Source organism: Schistocerca cancellata, chromosome 5, assembly GCF_023864275.1.
Source record: "Schistocerca cancellata isolate TAMUIC-IGC-003103 chromosome 5, iqSchCanc2.1, whole genome shotgun sequence".
Lineage (NCBI taxonomy): Eukaryota > Metazoa > Arthropoda > Insecta > Orthoptera > Acrididae > Schistocerca > Schistocerca cancellata.
The window spans coordinates 505,713,607-505,727,176 of record NC_064630.1 but is presented as its reverse complement, the minus strand read 5'-3'; the positions used below and the strand labels follow the sequence as shown (position 1 = coordinate 505,727,176).

Below are 13,570 nucleotides of genomic sequence, written 5' to 3'. Positions count from 1 at the left end.
TACTGTCTGCAAGAAAATGAATAGTAAACACTACACCTATTTTTATAGACAAGGATCTTGCATTAGCAGAAAGAAGACCATGGAAAATAGGTGCAGATGTATAGCAACCTTACTTCTCTTTTTATGGTGTTACACATGGGTATTATTTATAGAAAATAAGTACATTGTTAACATCTTTTGTCATATGTGGTGTATCCGTGAGAATAATCACAGTATCTTTACATTATTTCAGTTGGAATATTATAAGCAAGAAAAAATTGATGACTTCATTAAGATATTGGAAGCATCTCGGACAGATGCTAACATCGACTACAGAGACTTCGAAAAAGACCAAATGCGAGCTTTGGATATGCTGGCAGCATATTATGTACAAGAGGCCAATAGGGAAAAGAACAAAGATAAGAAGAGAGAGCTCTTCACTAAAGCGACATTGCTCTACACAACAGCTGACAAAATTATTATGTATGATCAGGTACGTATTCATTAGCCACACACATTAATCATTGAAGTGTGGAAGTTTAACACATCCTGTAGTTTTGTGATGTGAGTTGTTGTCTAAGGCATAATGCTTTGATTGTCATTGTCTTGAATGATTTTTGTGGCAATAGGTCGTACTTTATTCCAGTTGCTTCATTCTTATTTGTTATCTACTTCTCTTATTTTTAACTCTAAATTTGAAGAAGTTATATCCTTAATACATTGGTTAACAATATTTTTTTCTAGTAGTCCTGCTGATTTCCTTCCTTATCCTCATTCAGCTGAGATAACACTTCACCCCATATTGTCTCAAAGATGAGAATTATGAAGCCTTATTGTTACATTCTAGATTGATTGATGTATCCTACAACATTATTATTATTTTGCAGAACCATCTTTTGGGTCGAGCATATTTCTGTCTGTTGGAAGGCGATAAAATGGAACAGGCAGATGCACAGTTTAATTTTGTGCTAAATCAGTCCCCAAATAATATTCCATCATTGCTGGGTAAAGCCTGCATTGCATTTAACAAGAAAGATTACAGAGGAGCTTTGGCTTTCTATAAGAAGGCACTTCGCACTAACCCACAGTGTCCAGCTGCTGTTAGGCTTGGTATGGGACATTGTTTCATGAAGCTTGGAAATCAGGAAAAAGCTAGGTAACAAATTTTCTTTCTGTCTCAGTGCGTGTAACTATCAGAAATATGTTAAAAATATGTATAACATGATGTAATATAAATGTGATTATTGGGCTTCCAGTAAATAAAGTAATTTTATTATTTCCTTTCTAGAAAGAACAACACACATAACTGTGCTACTAGATGCATACACTGTTTTGAGTAATTTCCTAGCTAACAGTATTTTTCATCTGTCAGTGACAGTGCTAGATTTCATGTTGTACGGTACAGCTCACATTTTTAATTTTTGTACAATAGTATTTACATAAGTAGTAGGTTAGATAATCATCCATTACTATTTCATTCCAAACATTTTGACACTGTGGTATTCCCTAGCCATTAGCTGTGTTAAGGATGAAATTTTGTACTGAAGGGCATTGTGTGCAGAACACTATAGTCTCTTTGCTTCAATGTAATATTTATTATCTGTCAAGACCATGAGTGGGATTACTTTCAGTTTAAAAAAAATCTTTATCTTTAGAGCTACATGCAAGGAAGACACAGCAACATGAAGTTCTATTTTTAAGCTCAGAGACATACGTTAAAGTATTGAAATGTATGCCAGAACACAGCTGTCACTAAAATAGTAATAGGTCTACACAATGTACATATTGTACAGTGACATGTAGTACATATTTCATTGATAGGTGAAATTGACTAATAATTATGTAGTCTGAAAGCTGTTTGTCTTCTTCAATTCAAATCCTTCCTTATTTTGCTTTCCTATGGTTACTAAACTCTTTTACTACAAAGTGTTATTGAGTAACCACTCTGTATATCTAATTAAAGCAGTAGATTCAAAATGTGTTGTATATCATCCTTTGAGGGTGAAATCAAAAATTGTTCTAAAATTGCCTTTGTCAAAGTCTCACATGTCTAACGGTTTAAGAAAATGCTTTCCTTAATATCTCCAAAGCTATTGTGTGTTAGCTATTTACAACAATTGGCAGTATGACTTCTGTCTAAACTACATAATTGTTCCTAAAAACAAAGATGATGTAACTTACCAAATGAAAGTGCTGGCGGGTCGACAGACACACGAACGAACACAAACATACACGCAAAATTCAAGCTTTCGCAACAAACTGTTGCCTCATCAGGAAAGAGGGAAGGAGAGGGAAAGACGAAAGGATGTGGGTTTTAAGGGAGAGGGTAAGGAGTCATTCCAGTCCCGGGAGCGGAAAGACTTACCTTAGGGGGAAAAAAGGACGGGTATACACTCGCGCGCGCGCGCCCACACACACACACACACACACACACACACACACACACATATCCATCCACACATATACAGACACCTTCGGGTCTGTATATGTGTGGATGGATATGTGTATGTGTGCGAGTGTATACCCGTCCTTTTTTCCCCCTAAGGTAAGTCTTTCCGCTCCCAGGACTGGAATGACTCCTTACCCTCTCCCTTAAAACCCACACCCTTTCGTCTTTCCCTCTCCTTCCCTCTTTCCTGATGAGGCAACAGTTTGTTGCGAAAGCTTGAATTTTGTGTGTGTGTTTGTGTTCGTTTGTGTGTCTGTCGACCTGCCAGCACTTTCATTTGGTAAGTCACATCATCTTTGTTTTTAGGTATATTTTTCCTACGTGGAATGTTTCCTTCTATTATAACCACTACATAATTGTTCCTATGACATAGTGCGGAGGTGCTGAGTCACAGATAGGTACAACAAAAAGACTGTCACAAATAAAGCTTTCAGCCATTAAGACCTTCGTCAACAATAAATGACACACACACACACACACACACACACACACACACACATTCATTGTTTTACCTTGTTAAGATTTCACTTGTATTGATAGAGTACTCAAATCATTTATGCTCTTTTTCTTGACAACTTCTTTCCTTACATCTTAACAGTGGAACACTTTCGAACAAACAATATTTTTGTGCCAACACTTAAAGTCAAACAATACTTCAGCACATGAGCAACCACACACACTTTTAGCCTGTTTTAGTTTTTATGACAACTTGATATTTATGACATAGCCATGTATACAGTTGTGTGACATTATTTTCTGAATATATCTTAAAATTCCTTTCTGTGAAACATTTGTTACATGTCCATTTCATTTGTCCTTCATTAATAAAAAAAAGAGTATACACACTGTGCACCGCTGCTTGTTTTATTGTATCCTTACACCTTACGTTACAGCTTTTCATACAGGATGCTGTCATTGATATCAAATTGCTATGTGATATTTACAACAGCATATGAATCTTATGAGTGCAAGGTAGTGAATGATAATTTGAAAGGAATTAGCTATGTCTCCTAATTCAGAAAGTTTTTGAGAATTTATTTGGTGTTATGACTAAATGTCTCAAGTAGTGTAATTTTCTTAACTTCTGGTAGTCTTGTCCACATTTTCATAATTTGGTTTCAGATTACATCCATAGAAATGAAACTTATGTATTATGGTGTTTAAATTCTAAACGTGGAGCTACCTTTGCCCTCTAAAAGTGGAATAAATTACCTCTTATCCACTGCAATTTTATTCCTCAATGTTAATTGTAGACCCGCTGTGAATTTTGTATGCAATACATATTATGTTCCAAGGTTGGCATTTGAACGTGCCTTGCAGTTGGATGCACAATGTGTTGGGGCACTTGTTGGATTGGCCATTTTAAAATTAAATCAACAAGAACCAGAATCTATCCGAACAGGAGTTCAGATGTTATCTAAAGCATATACAATAGACTCAACAAATCCAATGGTACTAAATCATCTAGCAAATCACTTCTTTTTCAAGAAGGTATGTTAATTATGCATAAGTACTTGTTTTAAATTATCTAAAAATTATTGATCTTAATATTCACTAAAATACCGATCATTTGAGTATCCAAGTTGCTCATTTTACATATTACTAAAAGTTTGACATTATTTTCTCAGGATTACAACAAAGTGCAGCATCTGGCACTACATGCATTTCACAACACCGAAAATGAAGCAATGAGGGCTGAAAGCTGTTACCAGCTAGCACGTGCATTTCACGTTCAGGTAGTCTTTAAGATGATAATTGAAATATGTGGCAACGGGAAAGTGTCAACAGCACTTTAATATAAATTAAAGCTACTATACTGTAGAAAATTTATATTAGATGAGCAAATGTGTATTAAATTAAAATAAAATAAGATACAAGAAAACCATCATTTAACAGATGGCAACATACCTAAATGTTAACGAAGGTGGCAGAAACACATTTGTTGCATTTCCTATCTTTTCATCTGTCATTATTACTCTGTAGCAAGCTAAAAGAACCGATCACTTTTTTCTTCAGTCTTTGAGTATACGGTGGTTTTGTAGTTCATTTTCTTCATAATGAATTAACAAACCAACATTAACAAAACCCAACTCTACTAATTTGTAGGAAGTGAGGTCCACCAGTTATGCGAAACAGCATTTGTTCTCAGTACCCAAAGATGTTTCAGCACCACTGTTCCATCGTCAGTGGGTTTCCATTTTATTTATTCTGTAATGTGAACATTTTTATTAAATGATTACAAAACTATGTGGATGTTTAGTGTGGTGTCACCGCCAGACACCACACTTGCTAGGTGGTAGCTTAAATCGGCCGCGGTCCATTAGTACGTGTCGGACCCGCGTGTCGCCACTGTCAGTACTTGCAGACCTAGCGCCACCCCATGGCAGGTCTAGAAAGACGGACTAGCACTCGCCCCAGTTGCACGACGACTTTGCTAGCGACTACACTGACTAAGCATCGCTCATTAGCCGAGCAGATAGTTAGAATAGCCTTCAGCTAAGTCCATGGCTACGACCTAGCAAGGCGCCATTAGCCTTACATAGCAATTGATAATTATCGTCTAAAGCATGTCTCAACAAAAACGATGTATACCAAAATGGATGGATTAAAGTTAAGTATTCCCAAAGCAACGTACTTTTCTTATTAGCATTCATTGAGTGTCCTGTTTCAGACTTCACGATATTCTGGGTGAGCTTATAGCGTGCCTATTCGGCCCCCTCAAAATAACACTGTGTCGGCCCCTCTGTCGACACATCATTTAGTTCAAACAATAGTTCGTTTGCTTTTGTTAATACCTTTACACTTGGCGTGCATGATTTTTCTGGATTATTTACTACAGGTAGCTTGTCATCTGCAACCAAACGATGTTGATGGGAGATTTTTCTGAGAGTTAACCTATCATCTAGAATGTAATTTAGCTTGTCACGATATTTTGTGCCTATATTCGTTTTTACTTAAGTTTTCGTGTGGCAAGCTTAGCAGTTAAGCTTTACCAGGTAGCCATTGCTATGCATCTGTATTTATACGGGTACCCTTCCTTTTTCATGTGCTTCATCTGGTTTGAATCGGTTGCTTATTGTGCTATGATCTGATAAGTGCCTTTCTCTTTGCTATAGGTGTTTATGTCACTAAGCTGAAAATGCATTATTGTACTGTGTCGTGCATTGTTCGAGCATTCTGGTAATGAATGTTTACGACCTGTCGCCGCCGCACCACGGCTTGCTTTTGTGCACACTACCACCACTTACACTAAAAAAAGAGAGGAATTGTCTCGTTAGCGAAACAGTGGCAAGTGACTGCTATTTGTTGTTACTTACACTACTGCTATCTTTGATAATGATCAACAAGTACCAAATAATACACTCCGTATGACAGAAGATGTTCTGAAGGAGAATTTAGTGAAAATTTTTCTCCGTTTGGAAACCTTTGCAGAAATTAGTCATCTTAGATTTAAAAATCTAGTCAGTTGCTGTGCTTCATTTCTGACTGTATCACTATTCAGCATAAGAATAATACGAATATAAACATGACATGATATGTATATTCTTCCGCGTTTGCTGTCATCTCACTCTAGTTTCGTAGTTTATTAGGCAGACAGGATTTAAATGAGATAGCAGCAAACACGAAAGAATACATGACATAATGTTTATGTTCATATTGTTCTTATGGTGAAGAGAATACTGCATGTGATTCACGATTCATAAAAGTTCCTATTAGTAACCATCTCTTCTCACAGGTAGGAAAAAATTCTGAACGTAGAGTTGGTCATATTGACATACACCCCAAACAGTCTTGCCAGTCAGATTTCCCTGTAGATTTTTAGTGATGGCTTCAAATGCAGTGTGTGTTGTTGTTGTCGTCTTCAGTTCGTAGACTGGTTTGATGCAGCTCTCCACATTTTTCTATCCTGTGCAACACAGAGTAGCAACGCTTATAAAATAGGAATGAAAATAACTTAGAAATTAAATGCTGAAATTTAAAATAAAATTTTATTAGGTTTGTAATACATCTTATAAAAAATGTTTAACATATTAGCATGATTCGGAATCACTATCACTCGATTCTTTGTTACTCATTTCTTCATACAGAGCATCGTCCTCCTTACCATCTAGTGCATTGGATATCGAACATTTTTTAAATGCTTGTTGCACAGTGATTTTGAACACACTTCCATGCATCATAAATCCATTGGCGCACTTGGGACAAACTTGTGTGTTTTACACGTCGTTGGTGTCAGTTGTCTGTCGCTTTTCGAAAGCCAGTCTGTGTACATGCATTTAATCTTGTCCTTAAATTGTTTATTCAAACAGACATCAAATAGTTGTAGAATTGACGTCATCCCACCTGGAATTACCGCCAAGTACGTTTCGCTTTCCTCTAATTTTCATTTTACTGCAGGTGTTGTATGGCCTGCGTACGCATCTAATACCAACAGACTGCGTAAACCAAGCATTGCGCCAGGACGACGATTCCTCACATGCCTAATCTATTTCACCACCATGTCCTCCGCAAATCACCCAGTTTCGTTTGCTCGTACAATTACAGTTTTTGGAAACACTTCAGATTTCAGTAAAGTCTTTCGCTTGAAAACTATGAATGGGGGTAATTTGTGTCAATTTGCTGTGCAAGCAAGTGATGATGGACATCCACTGTTTTTCACCCCCTGATGTAAGAACACTTATGTCTTTCTTTTCTTTGGTGTCAACCATATAATTTGATGGCATGTCAAAATATACAGGAGTTTGGTCAGCATTTCCTGTCTGACCAAGAAGGTATTGCTTTTCTGTGCACCACCTAATTGTGAAGCACTGAAATTCCACAAGTTTTTCTTCATAATTTTTCAGCAGCTTCTGTGCAACTGAAGTTCACCTCCGAAGTGAAAAACCCCCGGCGCTACATAAACAGATCAATACAGCTGTGACTAGCCTTAAAATTTTTGATTTTTTGCTCTCTAGCAATTTCATGTGCCTCAATTTTAAAAATTTTGGCACTCACAGCCAGGAATTTCTGATGCTGTTCCTTAACAAATTCATTTAAAATCATTTCTAGTGCTTGATATAGGCCACACTTTGGCCCACCAAATGCTTTCCTGGTACTTGAACATTCAAATAATTTGTCTCTCTGTAGTCGCCATCGCCTGACGTTGCTCTCATCAATCCTGTATTGCAGACCTGCAGCACGATTAGAACTTTGTTCCGCAAAAGAAATAACCCCTCTCTTGAATTTGGCACTATAATGAAAGTGCTTCATTATGGTTCACTAACACCAACAAGCACTTCACAAAATTCCACGAAGCAATAGGTGCCGCTACTTGAAATCTTAATGCGACCCAGCGTATCAACTTGTGCAAAAATCCTAAAGCCTTGTGCGTTGTTGGTATTTTTGTGTGAAGAAATTTAGATTTGTTGCTATGATTATTTGAAAGGCTGATACATTCGAAGATGAATGATACGGAATTTCTGTTTACTTCGTTGGATAATGTATGAAAATGCAGTGGTAGAAACTCAGGGCGAGAAAAAAATCTCGTCTTCTATCTTTTTTTTAAGTTTATTTACTGATGCAGGGGTTTTGGTGCCAGTATTTATCTTCGTGCCTGCAAAGCATGCCTGTGTAACACTACATACATTCGATGATAGAAGTTAGTTGAGGCAGCACCTACCAACATTTTGCAGAACTTCCGCATACTTAGCACTCGATTCTAAGCTGCAGACAGTTTTTTGGATTACAAAAACCGGAAAAAAAGTGCAGCTTAGATTCGAGTAAATACGGTAAACAGAACACCCGTGAACAAACAGAACTACACACAAGAACTAAACACAGTAAAAGAAATAACAGTAGAAAATGGTTATGATACCCATATGGTAGACAAGTTTAATCAAAAACTATGTAAACAGTACAAAAACAAACATAACACACACACACACACACACACACACACACACACAACAGAGCAACAACGAACACACAAAACGAAATGGCACATACTCACCTACAATAACAAGATTGTTCACAGAACAGGCAACATATTAAAGAAACAGGGACTCCTAATACGATACAGGACAGAGAACATAACATGGAAAAAGATCAGAACACAAGAAACACCCATGGATAAATTTAACAGATCAGGAATATATGAACTGACATGTAACACTTGACAGTCAGTGTACATACGACAAACTTGCAGAAACTTCAAAACCAGATATTGAGAATGTCGCAGAGCTTTAAAAAGTTGAAATAGATTTAAGAATACAAAAACCCAGCCACAGCCTATACTGCAAAATTGAGGAAAATTTCCCCATACAGAAGGCAATAGCAGAAGTAAAAACAGGTCTTAAATGAATACACTACACTCTTAAAGGGCACAGTATTTAACACATTAAAGAAATTTTACAAAGAAGACAACAGAAACAGACACACACACACACACACACACACACACACACACACACACACACACAGATAAACTAATGAACACTGACTGGGCTGGGACACACAACAAACTACGATCACTCTTTGTTTTAGTGAAGTGAAAAGTGTTTTTAAGACATTATTTGTGGAAAATACGTGTTATATTTACGTGTGCACTATGACAACTCGCCATGATGCTGAGAATAAAAGGGCTTGCCACACGAAAATGTAAGTAAAAATGAATATAGGCACGAAATATCGCGACAAACTAAATTACATTCTATATGATAGGTTAACTATCAGAAAAATCTCTTATCAACATCGTTTGGTTGCAAATGACAAGCTATCTGTAGTAAATAATCCAGAAAAATCATGCACACCAAGTGTAAAGGTATTAACAAAAGACACGAACTATTGTTTGAACTAAACATCCACATAATTTTGTGATCATTTAATAGAAATGTTCACATTACAAAATAAATAAAATGGAAACCCACTGATGATGGCACGGTGGTGCTGAAACATGTTTGGGTACTGAGAAGAAACAGTGTTTTGCATAACAGGCGGACCTCACATCCTACAATTTTAACTGCAAACACGGTCAACATAAGGATTTGCAAATCCAAATGATGAATACCTTACTCTTCTGTTAGTTCCAGTGAAACTGCTTTAAAACAATGTTATTGAAACCTCTTTTAACCTAGTTTACTTTCAAGGAATGTGAAAGAACAAATTATGAAATTAAAATATAAGAGATGGTAGCTCTTCTTTTTCGAGCAGGTTATGGTGAATTGTTAAAAGAATAAATAGTAGAAATCTGCAGTTAATTATTTTGGTGGGTATGCAGATAATATACCAAACTCTATTCTAGTGTGTTTTCGTAATGAACTTCTAAATGTGTGTGTGTGTGTGTGTGTGTGTGTGTGTGTGTGTGTGTGTGTATTTCTTTCACTTATAGGACTTTTATTTGGTGCTCGATTGACATGGGTAGCACATATGTCAGCTTAAAGAGAAGTGCCAGTTGAAACTCAACACACTCCACTGCTGAGTCACATGTATGATAGGGACCTCACCACCCTCTTGTGTCTGTGCATAGCAATAGTGTTACCCTGTGTGGGATGTGGGTGTCTGATCTATGGATCAGCAGCCCCTTCAGCTTCGCAGTTACTGTATCCAGTTCACCACTACAGTATATAGCTCGTGTCCAGACTTTATGAATGAGCCCTGTGGACTACCTCTTTGTTGAGGGTGGGGTTCTTCCCCTATGAATTGGACGTTGCCAATTACTGCTAAATTATGCAATATGTGTATGCAGTTACCCAGTGAAATCATTATCACTGACAGACCATTTACCTCCGTTATGGATGACCCAGTTTCAGTGTTCTACTAGCATGGACCCTATGTCAACCCTAGACATTGCTGTCAGTGGTGTGGCTTGTGTGCTTTGGTGATACAAAAGGCCGTACCGCAGGTACAACCACAATGGAGGGGTATCTGTTGAGAGGCCAGACGTGTGGTTCCTGGAGATGGGCAGCAGTCTGGATGGTTGACTGATCTGGCCTTGTTACATCAACCAAAAAGGCCCTGCTGCACTGGTATTGTGATGTAGTGGGAATTAGTGAAGTTTGGTGGCAGAAGAAACAGGACTTCTGGTCAGGTGAGTACAGGATTATAAATACAAAGTCAAATAGTAGTAAAAGCAGGAGTGGATTTAATAATGAATAAGGAAATAGGAATGTAGATAAGCTACTATGAACAGCATAGTGAAGACATTATCTTAGGCAAGATAGACATGAAGCCCATACCTACTACAATAGTACAAGTTTACATACCATCTATGATGAAGAGAGAGAAGAAATTTATGATGAAATAAAAGAAATTATTCAGATAGTCAAACGAGGCAAAAATTTAAGTGTGACGGGGGACTGGGATTCAGTAGTAGGAGAAGGAAAAATTGTAAGTGAATATGGACAGGGAGAAAGTAATGAAAGAAGAAACCGCCTGGTAGAATTTTGCAAAGAGCATAATTTAATCATCACTAACACTTGGTTTAAGAATCATAAAAAGTCATATATGTGGAAGAGACCTGGAGACATAAGAATGTATTCAGATTGATCATATAATGGTTAGACAGAGGTTTAGGGACCAGACTTTATATTGTAAGACATTTCCAGAAGCAGATGGTGACTCTGTCCACAATTTATTGATTATCTACTACAGATTAAAACTGAAGTAATTGGAAAAATACAGGAAATTAAGGAGGTGGGACCTGGATAAGTTGAAAGAACCAGGGATTGTTGAGAGTTTCAGGGGGAACATTAGGCAATGGGTGACTAGAGCAGGGGAAGGAATACAGAAGAACACGAATTGGTAGTTTTCAGGGATCAAAAAGTGAATGTAGCAGGGTATCAAATAGGTAAAGAGGCAGGATCTAGTACAATTCCTTGAATATCACAAGAGATGTTGAATGTAATTGATGAAAGGAGAAAATTTAAAAATGCAGCAAATGAAACAAGTGAAAGGGGATAAAAAATAAGATTGACAAGAGGTGCAAAATTGTTAATCAGGAATGGCTAGAGGACAAATCTAAGGATTAGAAGCATGTTTCACTATGGGAAAGATGGATACCACCTACAGGAAAATTAAAGAGGCCTTTGGGAAAAAGAGAAGCAGCTGTATGAATATCAGTAGCTCAAGCAAAGAAGGGAGAGCCGAAAGGTGGAAGGACTATATAGACTGCCTTTACAAAGAGTTGACTTGAAAGCAATAATATAGAAAGTGAAGTGGACGTAGATGAAAATGAGATGGGAGGTATGATATTGCAAAAAGAATTTGACAAATCTCGGAAAGACCTAAATTGTAACAAGGCCCTGGGGTATACGTATTGCATCAGAACTACTGAGAGCCTTGGGAGAGCCATCCATGACTAAACTGTTCCACCTCTGTGCAAGATTTATGAGACAGGTGAAATACTCTCAGACTTCAAGAATAATGTTGTAATTTCAAAGAAAGCAGTTGCTGACAGGTGTGAAAATTATTGAACTGTCAGTTTAATAAGTCATGAGTGCAAACTACTAACACATTATTTACAGAAGAATGCAAAAACTTGTAGAAGCCAACCTTGGGGAAGGTCAGTTTGGATTCTGGAGAAATGTAGGAATACACAAGGCAGTACTGACCCTACAACTTATCTTAGAAGATAGGTTAAGGAAGGGCAAATCTACATTTATAGCATTTTTAGACTTAGAAAAAGCTGTTGATAACGTAGACTGGAATACTCTATTTGAAATATTGAAGGTAGCAGGTGTAAAATACAGGGAACGAAGGGCTACATACAACTTGTATGGAAACCAGATGGCAGTGATAAGTGTCGAGGGGCACAAAAGGGCTGCAGTGGTTGAGAAGGGAGTGAGACAGAGTTGTAGCCTGTTTCCCATGTTATTCAATATGTAAATTGAACAAATAGTAAAGGAAACCAAAGAAGAATTTGGAGTAAGAATTAAAGTTCATGAAGGAGAAGTAAAAACTTTGAGGTTTGCTGATGACATTGTAATTCTGTCAGAGACAGCAAAGACTTGGAAGAGAAGTTGAACGGACTGGACAATGTCTTAAAAGGAGGATACAAGACGAAATCAACAAAAAAAAAACAACGATAATCGAACATGGTTGAATTAAATCAAGTGACACTAATGAAATTCCATTGCGAAGTGATACACTTAAAGTAGTACATGAGTTTTGGTTTTTGGGCAGTAAAATAAATGATGATGGCTGAAGTCGGAAGGGTATGAATTGTAGACTGGCAATGGCAAGGAAAGCATTTCAGGAGAAGATAAATTTATTAACAACGAATATAGATTTAAGTGTTAGGAAGTCTTTTCTGAAGATATTTGTCTGGGGTGTAGCCCTGTATGGAATCGAAATATGCATAATAAAAGGTTTAGATAAAGAGAATAGAAGCTATTGAGATGCGGTGCTACAGAAGAATGCTGAAGACTAGATGGGTTGATCACATAACAAACAAGGAAGTACTGGTAGAATTGTGGAGAAAGAAATTTGTGGCGCAACTTGACCAAAAGAAGGGATTGGTTGACGGGGCACTTTCTGACACATCAAAGGATCACCGATTTAGTATTTGAGGGAAGTGTGAGGAATGAAAATCATAGAGGTAGACCAAGAGGTGACTATAGTAAGCAGATTCAGAAAGATGTAGGTTGCAGTAGTTATTTGGAGATGAAGGGACTTGCTCAGGATAGAGCAGCATGGAGAGCTGCATCAAACCAGTCATTGAACTGAAGGCCGCAACAACAGCAGCAGCAGTTCTTATGTAGTCTCTTCACTGTATTCCACTTCCCTCCTGCTGTGGTGCGCAGGGGCGTGACAACTATGCTGCACAGGCAAGGAAGGGTGCCGCTCGTGCACATGTCCGTGACATCGCTGGACACTCGAGTTACTGGCAAGTCACTAGGGGTGCACCGGGGAGTGAGGAGCCTCACCAGCCATAGCCAGAGGCTGCTGTGGGCTGTGGTACTGCCTAGTCACACCCCTGCTGGTCATGTGTGTTGATGTTAGCACATCTCTTCTAGAAGTATGGGTATTTAAGCAAACACAATGATCAAAGCGGGCAGTTCCCATCAGTGAGAGCTGGCCTCTTCTTGTGCTGGCTGCACTGTAGTCCCTCAGCTACGTGTCAGCAAAGTAAGACAATGACCGAATTGAAGCTTTGTTTATAGTGCT

The 13,570-nt window shown here is 37.8% G+C and overlaps 1 protein-coding gene across 1 annotated transcript in view; it reads left to right on the top strand.

Annotated features, from left to right (window-relative positions):
• Positions 1–13,570, top strand: part of LOC126187596 (RNA polymerase-associated protein CTR9 homolog) — a 108,127-nt gene that overhangs the window by 17,023 nt on the left and 77,534 nt on the right. The window contains exons 3-6 of the mRNA XM_049928783.1: positions 233–472; positions 867–1,135; positions 3,724–3,919; positions 4,057–4,164. Of these exons, the coding sequence (XP_049784740.1) occupies positions 233–472; positions 867–1,135; positions 3,724–3,919; positions 4,057–4,164 (813 nt within the window). The remainder of the gene's footprint in view (positions 1–232; positions 473–866; positions 1,136–3,723; positions 3,920–4,056; positions 4,165–13,570) is intronic.